The 13,802-nt window shown below is 42.3% G+C and overlaps 1 protein-coding gene across 11 annotated transcripts in view; it reads left to right on the top strand.

The window, feature by feature from the left end:
- Positions 1-13,802, top strand: part of AMBRA1 (autophagy and beclin 1 regulator 1) — a 179,874-nt gene that overhangs the window by 34,333 nt on the left and 131,739 nt on the right. For 6 of the 11 annotated variants that reach the window (XR_006297466.1, XM_043581118.1, XM_043581116.1 and 3 more), the window contains exons 6-7: positions 418-484; positions 1,039-2,492. Coding sequence is in view for 10 of the 11 variants with exons in the window: in XM_043581118.1 (XP_043437053.1) it covers positions 418-484; positions 1,039-2,492 (1,521 nt within the window). In the remaining variant the exon portion in view is untranslated. The remainder of the gene's footprint in view (positions 1-417; positions 485-1,038; positions 2,493-13,802) is intronic. The other 5 variants (XM_043581124.1, XM_043581122.1, XM_043581123.1 and 2 more) reach the window with 1 other exon arrangement.

Genomic DNA, 13,802 nt, shown 5'->3' with positions numbered 1-13,802 from the left:
GATGCTGAGACAGTTCACTGTCACACAACCCCTGCTCCTTGCCAGTGGAGCTGCTGCATGAGGGAAGAAGTAACCCTGTGGCAGAGTTTGGGAGTGTCCTGTGCTTTACTGTGATGATAGGCTCTTAGATATGAGCCAGTATGTGCTTGATGTAGTTGCTTCTTGGGATGAGAGCCTAGGTGCTTTTTGAAATTATTTTTGTGATACATATTCCCCTATTCTGGCAAATGTGAGGAGGTAACAAGAAGTATTGAACTTTATTATTTTAATCTGTTTGAAAGTTTTGAAAGCTTCCAGCATGAAGTGGATACCTGGGTAATCCCACAGTTATTAGTAATGATTGCTATAAATTTGAACACAGGCTTCCTCTTCTCAATTAACATCTATGTGTGTCTTTTTCTTCTTCTGTGTTTTCAGTCTGGTGAGATTTGACCCTCTTGGACACTACTTACTCACGGCAATTGTTAACCCCTCTAATCAGCAGGTAAGTTAGCAGTTCCAACTGCATCTCAACTGTGGGTTGTTTTCTAAACTAGTGCTCCAGTTCTGATTATTTGGACTTGTCATTTGTAATGGCCAGGTGCTTCTTTTCTAGTTGAAATTCAAAGCTAGTTTCAGACTGTGTGCTCAGAGTTAGAGCCATAATCTTGACAGGGGAGTCAGTTCTGAAACCCCCAGGTGATTGCCTCATTAGAGTCACCAGGCTGTGTTGGATAGCTTGTCATTCATGTGCCTTGGGCTGGTTGACATTTTCTTCCCCTCATTGCTTCCGTCATAGAGATGCATTTTGTAATAGAATTGGCTTGCCAGCTGTACTCATTCAGAAATGTTGCTAATCGGAAATGAATAATGTGACACCATATGATGATTCTGAATCTGAAGCCAGTTAGTCCTCAGTGCTTCCGAGGTAGAGTTGTTGTCTATCCATGAAGGTTGTTTTTTGCGGATGGTTATCAACAGTTAATCTTTCTTAATTTACCTGGAGGTTCTACCTAACCGCCTTGCTCTACCCCTGCCCCGCCTTGCTCCACATCGCAGGGTGATGACGAACCAGAGATCCCCATAGACGGAACAGAGTTATCCCACTACCGTCAGCGTGCCCTGCTGCAATCACAGCCAGTTCGCCGGACGCCTCTCCTCCACAATTTCCTGCACATGCTGTCCTCCCGCTCCTCTGGCATCCAGGTGGGAGAGCAAAGCACAGTGCAAGAGTCTGCTACCCCCTCACCCCCACCGCCTCCCCCTCAGCCCTCCACGGAGCGCCCCAGGACTTCCGCTTACATCAGGCTCCGACAGCGGGTCAGTTACCCCACAGCTGAGTGCTGCCAGCACCTTGGGATCCTGTGCCTTTGCAGCCGCTGCTCTGGCACTCGAGTTCCTTCCCTCTTGCCACACCAGGACAGTGTTCCCCCTGCTTCTGCCAGGGCTACTACCCCTTCCTTTTCTTTTGTACAGACCGAGCCCTTCCATCCCCCGGAGCAGGCCTCGTCAACGCAGCAGGACCAGGGCCTCCTGAACCGGCCGTCTGCCTTCAGTACAGTCCAGAGCAGCACTGCCGGCAACACGCTCCGCAACCTCAGTCTGGGTCCCACCCGTCGCTCTTTGGGAGGCCCTTTGTCCAGCCACCCCTCTAGGTATCACCGAGAAATAGCTCCCGGGCTGACAGGGTCCGAGTGGACCCGGACAGTGCTCAGTCTGAACTCCCGCTCTGAGGCAGAATCCATGCCTCCGCCCAGGACCAGTGCCTCTTCGGTGAGTTTGCTGTCTGTGCTGAGACAGCAAGAAGGTGGCTCTCAGGCGTCTGTGTACACTTCAGCCACAGAAGGGAGGGGTTTTCCAGCTTCAGGGTTGGCAGCTGAGTCAGATGGAGGAAATGGCTCCAGCCAAAACAACTCAGGCAGCATTCGCCATGAGCTTCAATGTGACCTGAGACGCTTCTTTCTGGAGTATGACCGGCTTCAGGAGCTGGACCACAGCCTGAGCGGGGAAGCCCCCCAGACCCAACAGGCCCAGGAAATGCTCAATAACAACATTGAGTCCGAGAGGCCAGGCCCCTCCCACCAGCCCACCCCACACAGCAGCGAGAACAACTCCAACCTGTCTCGTGGCCACCTGAACCGTTGCCGCGCCTGCCACAATCTCCTGACCTTCAACAACGACACCCTGCGCTGGGAAAGAACCACACCCAACTACTCCTCTAGCGAGGCCAGCTCCTCCTGGCAGGTCCCCAGCACCTTCGAGGGCATGCCGTCAAGTGGCAGCCAGTTGCCACCCCTTGAGCGGACTGAGGGCCAAACGCCCAGCTCCAGCAGGCTGGAGTTGAGCAGCTCTGCTAGTCCGCAGGAGGAGAGGACTGTGGGGGTGGCCTTCAACCAGGAGACGGGCCACTGGGAAAGAATTTACACCCAGTCCAGCAGATCTGGAACTGTAACACAGGAGGCCTTACATCAGGATATGCCTGAGGAGAGCTCCGAGGAAGATTCACTCAGGAGGTAAGCAGGTGCTTTGTTGTCTTCTCCTGTATCCCTTACTTTTCTCCTTCTGTCTCTTCCTTCAGTCCTGTAGATGTTGTGGCTGGATCTGGAGTGTCTGGGACCCATACATCTGGTTCTGGTCTCCCTAAGGTCCATTGCATCTTCCTGGAAAACTTGCTCTGGTGGCAGAGATAGGATGGGGCCTAGCAGTCTAAGTCACTTGGCTCTGCTAAGTTCATGAGACCTTTAGCCTAAAGGAGAGTGCAGATCAGGTTAGGGATGTAAATGGAGGTGGAGCCATTGACTTCCTCTGCCCTGTTCTTTGACCTTCTTGGAGGATTGTATGTGCAGCGCTGGTTATTGTGGAAAAAGAAAATGGTCCACAGTGCTTAGAAATAGGTAGTAAAAGAGAACCTGCTTGGTACAGATTAGTGTATTGGCTTTTTTTCAGTTGTGTCTCTTTGGACAACTGTGTTCACCTTCTGGAGCATTGCAACTTGACAAAGGAAAAAGAAAATAATACGTGTATATATGTGTTGAGGAAAGTCTGCTTTAGAGATACATATTTTTTGGATAGCAAGTTAGTTGCTTAATTAAGATTCTTTGAGGAGATCTTCCAGATGGACATTCACCTCAAGGTGGGGAAGAAGAATAATTCACGGAAGGAAGGCCTCTCCATACTCAGATCGGCATCCCAGGCAACTCTTCCATGGAAGAAACAGAGTGGGTGTAGTTACCCGCCCACCACATGTTCCATGTATGGCTATGTGAGCATCTATCTTGATTTATTAGGGACTTCTTTCTGTAATTCTGTAAAGGTCACATCTAGCGTAATCACCAACTCCCAGAATATGCCTGTTGGATCCAAACAGCATATTGCTTTGCATTACATCCTCTGTTGAAGCAACTGAAATTTCTGACATAAGCTTCTAACAAGGGTGGGAATATGGGTTGTGCACATAATGTACTTGTTATTTTGGGAGAATGCTTTAGAGAGTTACCCAGTTAATAAGTATTTGTTGAATGGTTACAATTTTTCCAGCACTGTGCCAGGCACTGTAGGGAATACAAAAGAAGTATAATACCTGGTCTTTACCCACTGGGGGTATTAATTATAGAGGCAAGACTTATTTACATACAATTATATAAAAAATGTAGATGACCCAAATGCTTCATTGTGTGGTACTCAGATTAAATGCAGTCTCATTTCAGAGAAAGGGAAGTACCATCAAAGAAGGCTGTACAAAACCAAGCCTTGAAAGATGACTAGGATTTGGAAAGGGAAAGACCTTTTTACTTTAGGGGACCAGCAGATTATAAGGCAGGAAAGAGCATGTTGAATGCCAGATAGTAGGTGGTTACTAGGGGGTAGTTGCTAAGGGGAAGATAGGGACACTTGGTTGGATATGAAAGATAGACTAATAGAGGTTATTACTATGCTTAAATAATTGACACCAGTTCTGAGTTAACATCTCCTAAAATTCCCAGCTTTGGAATATTTTGCCTTGCTCAGAAGAGCCTGAGACTGTTACTCCTCTTTGTCAAGAGAGGTGGGAAGGGAGCAAGCACAGTGCCTGACGTAGAGCAGGCATACAAAAAGTTTGTGAAAGGTAGCTGTAAAAGGACTGTCTTCAGTTACTGCTCTAAAAGTAACTGAAGTTACTACAAGTGCCTGTCTCCACAGTACCAGTGGGCCTCTGGTCATCCTTTGTCCATTCAGTTGTAGCAGTGCCTTTTCATGTGTGATTGTTCGGAGAAATACCTGAGTGGTTTAAAATAAACTCTACTGTTTGATAATAATTAGAGACACCAATTACTGAGGGTCACTGTATATTAGGTACTGTGTCTGGTGCTGTGTCTTTGTATTAACTCTAATTTCCACCATAACTCTGTGCAAGGCAGGTGTTAAATTTCTCATCTTACAGCTGAGATAAGTAAGGCTCAGAGAAGTCAAGTTTCTTGTTAAAGATCCGTGAGTAGTTTGCTGAGTGGGGATTTGCATTCTGGTGTGTGTGACTAAAGCTTTTTCTCAACTGTCTTCCGTGGTATGTTCCTTACTGTGATACCTCATTTTTAGGTGAACCATTTTTCTTTTCCTTTAACTTTTTATTATGATAATCTTCAAACATATAAAAATGAAAAGTATAATAAATTTCATATACATATCACCTGACTTTAAAAATTATCAACACTTGGCCAGCTTTCATTCATTTATATGCCCTCTTTGTATAAGTGCATCTGAAAATAATATGTTTCTCTAGAGAAATGCCATCCAGTAAAACTCTCTACAGTGATGGAAGCGTTTTGTATCTGTGCTGTCCAGTGTGGTAGGCACTAGTTACATATGGCTAGTGTGAGCTGAGGAACTATGTTTAAATTTTTAAATTTTAGTCAAATGTAAATAGTCACATGTGACTAAAATGTTAATAACTTCTTGATAAAGTAGACCATTTAAAACCCAGAATCTATGTGTTTTAAATTAAAAAGTTCAAACATTTAAAATTGTATGTTGTAGGGGCGCCTGGGTGGCTCAGTCAGTTAAGCGTCCGACTTCAGCTCAGGTCATGATATCGCGGTCCGTGAGTTCGAGCCCTGGGCTGATGGCTCAGAGCCTGGAGCCTGCTTCCGATTCTGTGTCTCCCTCTCTCTCTGCCCCTTCCCCGTTCATGCTCTGTCTCTCTCTGTCTCAAAAATAAATAAACGTTTAAAAAAAAAAATAAAATAAAATTGTATGTTGTAGTAAATGAAATCCCTTGTCATCTTGCTGTGAACAATTGTGCACGTATATTTTTTCTTTTAAAATAGGCAAATAATGCATGGTTTTATTGTAAAATACAGTAGTTATGTTATTTATGGAGTCGCTTAAGATGAGCCAGGATGAAATGCACTGTGAAGGCTGACAGCCTGCTCAAAAGTGAGGTACATTTGTAGAATGTTCCAAGTACACACCCTTTACAGAAGGGGCATCACTTCCTCGTGATTTGAGTGGCTGCCTTGTAGTGTAAATTACTAATGCATACAGGTGCTAATTAGCCCCTTCTGCCACCTTCAAAAGGAACCGGATGTTCTCCAGCTGATGAGCCAGCCCTTGCTTTTATTTCCCCAGCAGGTGTCACTGTTGGGCTGTTGCTGCTGCTCGGCTAGGCTGGCTGGCAAGAAAGGTGTCCTTGTTGTGTGCCTAGCCTACTTGAAGGGAGAGGGTTTATTCATTTGACTTTGTAGTGGGAGATAGACTAAAGAGGCATATTTTGATCCTCGGTGCTGCTGATTTAATTCATAGTGTTTGCAAATAGCGAGAATATTAAGCACAAGAGTATATTTCAGTATAGCTGTATGTTGCTGAGCTGTATTAACCAGTTCATGGTTTGTCTCTTTTTGCCCGCGGGCAGTAGAAGGCAAGCTGTCTGTGTAGTCCTGACTCCAGCATACAACTTGTAACTTGAGTGGCAGGCCCTTTCCTCACCACCAGAAACTTTTTGGGTCTCATAGCCCAGAATCTAGCAGATCAGGGTTTTGTGGCTCCCTGCAGCTTACAGCAGGAGTCCCTATGAGTTTGAAAGGCTGGTATTAGGAAAAAGAGAAAAGCATTTACATGGCATCTTAAAACTGGAGAAACCCTAGAGTTTATTTAGTCCAGATTTTTTTGTTGTTGTTTTGTTTTTAATGAGAAAACTTAGATGCAGAGAGGGGAAATGACTTTTTAAGAGGTGCTTATTGCAAAGGTAGATTCAAACCCCTAGGTCCTAAAGAGGGCACTCTTTCCTCCTCTTGAAATTAGTGCTTTCACATCAGTTTTCTCCATCAGAACCTCTGTTGCTCATGTAGATCATTGCCTGGGGGTGAAGGGTGGGGGGCTCTTCGGTCAACTCTCTGTAAGAAATTGGAGGTCTGATAGATCATTTGTAATTATTGCCTCCAGGTAGAAATGTAATCAACACAGTATTTCTCGGGATACATGAGAAACAGTGTTTTAGTTATCTGTCATAGAACTGCATTGATTAGTTTGTGGGTTTTTTTTTTTTAATGTTTGTTTATTTTGAGAGAGAACAGGAGCTTACGTACGCGGGAGAAGGGGCGAGAGAGAGAGAGAGAGAGAGAGAGAGAGAGAGAGAGAGAAAGAGAGAAAGAGAATGAGAGAGAGAATGAGAATGAGAGAGAATGAGAGAGCATGAATGAATCCCAAGCAGGCTCTGCCCTGCCATCACAGAACCCATCCAGGGGCTCAACCTCACAAACCTTGAGATCATGACCTGAGCCGAAATCAAGAGTTGGATGCTTAACTGACTGAGCCATCCAGGTACCCTTCATTAGTTTTTTTGAAGTCATCCCCGTTAAGGAAGCACTGTAAAAATCCCAACGAATGATGGGGGCTCCTGGGTGGCTCAGTTGGTTAAGTGCCCAACTCTTGGTTTCAGCTCAGGTCTTAGGGTCATGAGTTCAAGCCCGGTATTGGGCTCTGTGCTGAGTGTGAAGCCTGCTTTAAAAAAATAATCATCCCAACGAATGGGAGATCAAAATCTGACCTAATCCTCCTCAACTGAATTATTTCTGCATTCTTTATCCTGATAGGTGACAAGGCCTTTCGTCTGAAGTATTTAATAAGATTGAGTGTATTCTGAGAGCTGATGTCTTTTGATCTGCACTTTTCCCTTATCAAAGAAGATTGGGGAAATTTGGCCCAGAACATTGAAGGTTAGAGTTAGAAGCCCTCATTTGATTTCTCGGGTATTTTTAGACTTTTGTGAAGGAATTGCTTTGGAATTTGGTGAGGCTTTATGGGCCACCTAACTTGTGTGATGCCTCAGCTTTAGTCACATGGGGATTTTCCAGGGAGCTCTCAGCAGAAACATCATTGATGGAAGAAAATAAATGGATATATCTGCAAGGCTAGTCCTGAATCCACAAGACGGTGACCTAGAAATTAGGAAAATACCAGTCTTTAAAGCTTCATCATAATATAGAGAGAGAGGTCCATCTTTAGTAGCTTTTCTGAGCCATTGACCTTACTGGGACTAGAGAGTTTATATATACATATGTACATATATACGTGTATATATGTATGTGTATGTATATATGTACATATGTATATATAAAATTATGTTCAGTTTCTTTGGATAGGAGTACACTCAATTTATTATTCAAAACCTCATACCTCTGTCACTTTTTCCTTTTACTAAAACTTCCCTGAATGCCCCCAAATAATCACTTTATCTTTGTTGCTTGTATGAGATATAGATACTTCCTTGTAATATTGTACCCGTGACAGAAAATGTTTCCCTTTCTGTCATTGAGCTCCCTGAAGTCAGTGATTATGTCTACATTCCTACAGTCCCTAGAATACTACCTGGCACATAGTAAGTTCTCAGTAAATGGTAGTTGAATTCAACAAATGGAATTGAAATTATATCTCCTATGATTCAGTATGAAGTATACGTTTTTTGGCTTTCTTAGTAAAAAAAAAAAAAAAGACCCATTATTATATTACATCTTGGCTCAATAGTTTCTTGTTGAATAAACGTAAAGTGGCATTACCTAGAGTTGTACATGGAAGACACCTACAAAAACTTGAGCTCAGGTGACCTAGAACATGTTCCTCTCATGTTTCATTGTTATGGTATCTCTTTCTTTCTTTCTTTCTTTCTTTCTTTCTTTCTTTCTTTCTTTCTTTCTTTCTTTCTTTCTGCTTATTTTTGACATAGGGGGAGAGAGAGAAACAGAGAGTGGAAGGGTGGCAGAGAGAAAGGGAGACAGAGGATCCAAAACAGGCTCTGTGGTGACAGAAAGCCCAAAGTGGGGTTCAGACTTGCGAACCGTGAGATCATGACCTGAGCCAAAGTCGGACGCTTAACTGACTGAGCCACCCAGGCGCTCCTTGTCATGCTGTTTCTAACTTGTGTATTGCTTGTCCTGAAGCCTTTGATAAGTCGTATTGCACCTGATCAGCTGTCCTTCATATTGGCTCCCACTGACTCAGGGCCTGCATATTCCTTGAGTGCACCAGCATCATATCGTTTCTCGTTTTTTTGTTTGTTTTGTTTTTATGTTTTTATTTTAATCGCCTGGTGCTCATTACAAGTGTACTCCTTAATCCCCATTACCTATTTGACCCATCTCCAGCCTCCCTCCCCCTCCACCCATAGTTAAGAGTCTGTTTCTTGATTTGTCTGTATTTTCCCCCTTTGCTCATTTGTTTTGTTTCTTCAATTTCATATAGGAGTGAAATCATATGGTATTTGTCTTTGACTTATTTCACTTAGCATTATACATTCTCGCTTCATCCATGTTGTTGAAATCGGCAAGATTTTATTCTTTTTCACGGCTGAATAATATTCTAATGTATACATACCACATATTCTTTATCCATTCATCCAACATAGGGGTGCATCTGTCCTTTCAAATTAGTATTTTTCTATTCTTTGGGTAAATAATCAGTACCATGATTGCTGAATTGTAGGGTAGTTCTATTTTTAATTTTTTGAGGACCCTCCATACTGTTTTCCAGAGTGACTGTAGCAGTGTTGCAGGAACAAGTGTTCCTTTTTTTCCACATTCTCACCAGCACCTGTTGTTTTTTGTGTTACTGATTTTAGCCATTTCTGACAGGTATGAGGTGATATCTCATTGTAGTGTTGATTTGCATTTCCCTGATGATGAGCATCTTTTCATGTGCCTGTGAGCCATCTGTATGTCTTCTTTTTTTTAAGTTTTTATTTATTTATTTTGATAGAGAGAGAGAGAGAGAGAGAGAGAGAGATGCAAGCAAGCGGGGGAAGGGCAGAGAGCAGGAAAGAGAATCCCAACCATGCGCTAAGCTGTCATCAAGGAGCCCCACGCAGGGCTTTGACCCAGAGACTGTGAGATCATGACCTGAGCTGAAACCAGAAGTCAGATGCTCAACTGACTGAGCCATCCAGGCACCCTCATCTGTGTCTTCTTTGGAGAAATATCTGTTTGTGGCTTGTGTCCATTTTTAAATTGGATTATTTGTGAGTGTTGAGTTTTATAAATTTTTTTTAATAGATTTTGGATGCTAACCCTTTATCTGACGTGTTGTTTGCAAGTATCTTCTCTTATTTCGTAGGTTGCCTTTTAGTTTTGTAGATTGCTTCCTTCCCTGTGCAGAAGCTTTTTATTTTGATGTAATCTGATAGTTTATTTTTGCTTTTATTTCCTTTGCCTCAGGGGACCTATCTAGAAAAAAGTTGTTCTGGCCCATGTCAGAAATTACTGCCTGTGCTCTCTTCTAGAATTTTCATGGTTTCAGGTCTCACATTTAGGTCTTAAATCCATTTTGAATTTATTTATGTGTATTGTGTTAAGAAAGTGATGCAGTTTCATTCTTTTGCATGTAGCTTTCCAGTTTTCCCAATACCATTTGTTGAAGAAACTATCTTTTTCCCATTGGATATTCTTTCCTGCTTTGTCGAAGGTTAATTGACCATATAATTGTGGGTTTATTTCTGGATTTTCTGTTCTGTTGATCTGTGTGTCTGATTCTGTGCCAGTACCATACTGTTTTGATTACCACATCTTTATAATATAACTTCCAGTCTTGGAATTGTGATGCCTCCAGCTTTGCTTTTTCAAGATTGTTTTAGTTGTGTGGGTCTTTTGTGGTTTCATACAAATTTTAAGATTGTTTGTTCTGGTTCTGTGAAAAATGCTGTTGGTATTTTGATAGGGATTCCATTGTATGTGTAGACTGCTTTGGGCAGTATAGACATTTTAACAGTATTTGTTTTTCTAATCCATGAGCATGGAATGTCTTTCCATTTCTTTGTGTCATCTTCACTTTCTTTCATCACCGTTTTATAGTTTTCAGAGTATAGGTCTTTCACCTCTTTGGTTAGGTTTATTCCTAGGCATTTTATTATTTTTGGTGCAATTGTAAATGGGATTGTTTTCTTAATTTCCCTTTCTGAAGCTTCATTATTGGTATATAGAAATGTAACAGATTTCTGTACACTGATTTGTATCTTGTGACTTTACTGAATTCGTTTATCAGTTCTAGCAGTTTTTTGGTGGAGTCTTTTGGGTTTTCTATACATAGTATCATGTTGCCTGCAAATAGTGACAGTTTGCTTTTTCTTTACCTATTTGGATGCCTTTCATTTTTTGTTATCTGATTGCTGTGGCTAGGACTTCCAATACCATGCTGAATAAAAGTGGTGAGAGTGGACATCCCTGTCTCGTTCGTAACCTTAGGGGAAAGGCTCTCAGTTTTTCCCCATTGAGGATGATTCTAGCTATGGGTTTTTCATATATGGCCTTTATTATGTTGAGGTATGTTCCTTCTAAACCTACTTTGTTGAAGGTTTTTATCATGAATGGATGTTGTACTTTGTCAAATACTTTTTTCTGCTTCAGTTGAAATGATCATATGATTCTCCTTCCTGTTTTTGATATGACATATCACATTGATTGATTTGTAAATACTGAGCCGCCATTGCAACCCAGGAGCAAATCCCACTTGATTGTGAATAATTTTTTAAATGTATTGTTGGATTCAGTTTGCTAGTGTTTTGTTCAAGATTTTTGCTTCTGTGTTCACCAGAGATATTGGTTATACAGCTTCCAGTTGCTACCGTTTTGTTAGTCTTTGGCTTGGCCTCTCGTCGATGCCAGTACCTCTGCCCGTCAGTGTTGTCGTTGTTTCTCCTTAAAGACCACGCAGTCCTGAGGTACCTGGTTGTGGCTCACTTGGAAGAGCATGTGACTCTTGAGCTTGGGGTTGTGAGTTCAAGCTTCACGTTGGGTGTAGAGATTACTAAAACAAAAACTAAAAACTCTCCGCAGTCCCAGTGATAGAATACTTGGTCTTGATAAGCTCCACATAAGATGTGAGTAAGCCAAATGAAATGTGAAGGTTCTGTTTCCCATTTGTGCTTTATGTTTCTTTTGTTTCTGTGGAAGGCTTCCACTGAATCTGCTTACAGTAGGATGCTTCAAATTTGAGAAAGTGGGTGCACGCTCTCTCTCTTTTTTGGGGTGTCTGAGCATTAAAATTACCAGAATTTTTTAGTTTTGAGATGATTTTAGGTTCTTTTTTTTGTGGGGGACAGAATCCATATTAAGAGAGAATTTTGATTTACCTCTAATTACACCCCTAAAAAATTGGTGGAATGATTGTCTTTGGTATTCAAGTTACAATAAATCTTTTCTAACTTTTGAATTCTTATTCACAAGTTTGGCATTTGAGGACAAGTAGGTAAGAATCCTCAAGCAAGAGAAATTAATTTGTGATATGATCAAATCATGACTTGTTCTGGGAAAAGAGAGAACCAGGTAGTGAGAAATCAAAAAGGAGACAAAACTGATGGTGGAATAAGAAGCTTAGTTTTTAAATTAAAAAGATATTTAAAAAATTTTTTTTTAAATGTTTTTTATTTTTGAGACAGAGAGAGAGACAGAGCTCGAGAGGGGAAGGGCCAGAGAGAGAGGAGACGCAGAATCTGAAGCAGGCTCCAGGCTCTGAGCTGTCAGCACAGAGCCTGATGCGGGGCTCGAACTCAAGAACCGCGAGATCATGACCTGAGCCGAAGTCGGACACTTAACTGACTGAGCCACCCAGGCACCCCTAAAAAAAATTTTTTTTAAGTGTTTATTTTTGAGAGAGAGAGACCGTGCACAAGCAGTGAAGGGACAGAGAGAGAGAGGGAGGGAGGGAGACACAATCTGAAGCAGGCTCCAGGCTCTGGGCTGCCAGCACAGAGCCCAGCATGGGGCTTGAACTCATGAGCGGTGAGATCATGACCTGAGCTGAAGTCAGACGCTTAACCGACTGAGGCACCCAGGTACCCCAAGAAAGCTTAGTTTTAAGAGAGGTGAAGGGGAAGGTAAGCCCAGGCCTTATAGAAGGGAACTGAGGAGTATGGCAAGGGCTGTCACATGCATGAGCAAGGCTCTTAAACCTGGGGCATTGGGCTAGTGAAATAATTACATTGATTGATAGATTCATTCATTCAGTTAACAAATGTTTACTAAGCACCTGCTGTGTACCAGACACTATTTAAGCACCAGCAGTAAATCTCTCATTGTGATGGGAGAAAGACAATAAATTAGATAAAATAGCTAGCTAGTATGCCAGATGGTGATAAGTTTGATGGAGAAGAATATTTTATTTTTATTTATTTTTTAGTTCTTTTTTTTAATGTTTATTTTTGAGAGAGAGTATACACGTGTGTGCATGCACATAAGTGGGGGAAGGGCAGAGAGAATTCCAAGCAGGCTCCATGCTGTCAGCAGAGAGCCCAATGTGGGGCTCGAACCCACGAACCAGGAGATCATGACCTGAGCTCAAGTTGGGCGGTCAACCGACTGAGCCACCCAGGTACCCCTGGAGAAGAATATTTTAAAATGTAGGAGGTGCTGGGATGGCAGTTTGCAGTGTTAAATGGGGGATCAAAGGAAGTCTGAGAAGGTGACATTGGAGCGGAGACCTCAAGGAAGTAAGGGAGTAAACTATAAACATTAGGGCCAAGAGCATTCTAGCTAGAAGAGAGAGAGGCAGATGCAAAGTCCCTGAGAAGCTTGGCTGGAGCACAGCAAAGGATGGTGTGATAGAAGATGAAGTTGGAGAGGTAATGGGGACCGGATTATGCAGGGCCTTCTAAGCCATTTAAGGGATTTCACCTCTTACTCTGAGTGATTTGGAAAGCCATCGGAAGTGGAGTAGCATGATCTCATATTTTTAAAGGATCATTGTGGTTGCTGATTGGGAATAGACTGAAGAGGCTCTGCTAAATAGGGTAAATCAAAGTTAGGTAATATCACACCCTTTTAGAGTAATTTGTGTCTTGAGACTGGTGAAAACCAGAAGGCGGAAGTCAATAATTTATGTCAGAATTAGAAAGGCCTTAAATGTTTGGGGGAAGAGTGGCTAAACAAATAAAGAAGTAAAGCCTCTTTAGCGGGCATCTTATCTGCAACAAAGCCTTGCTATCCACCACCCTGCCCCCTCTAACTGTAATGGCATGTTATTGAAACTGTGAGAAAGGGAGAGCTTCAAAAGGCTATAGTGAGCAAGAGATAATCAGTGGACATTTTGAGGTCTGTTTTTTCTGCTTATAAAACAAATTCATTTGTGAAAATTAAAACATTACAGAAATGTCTGATAAAGAATGTCCTCTGCGGTGCTAATCAGTTAACAATTTATGTGTTAACTCCAGAGTTGTTTTCTGTGAAAATCAAAACCCATTTTTTCTTTCTCTTTTAATTCTTTTAAATGTTTTTGTTCATTTTTGAGAGACAGAGAGATACAGAGGGCTAATGAGGGAGAGACAGAGAGAGAGAGAGAGAGAGGGAGACACAGAATCTGAAGCAGGCTCC

This window comes from Prionailurus bengalensis, chromosome D1 (assembly GCF_016509475.1).
Source record: "Prionailurus bengalensis isolate Pbe53 chromosome D1, Fcat_Pben_1.1_paternal_pri, whole genome shotgun sequence".
Classification (NCBI taxonomy): domain Eukaryota; kingdom Metazoa; phylum Chordata; class Mammalia; order Carnivora; family Felidae; genus Prionailurus; species Prionailurus bengalensis.
The sequence above is the reverse complement of the archived record's forward strand: the minus strand, read 5'-3'. Positions and strand labels throughout refer to the sequence as shown.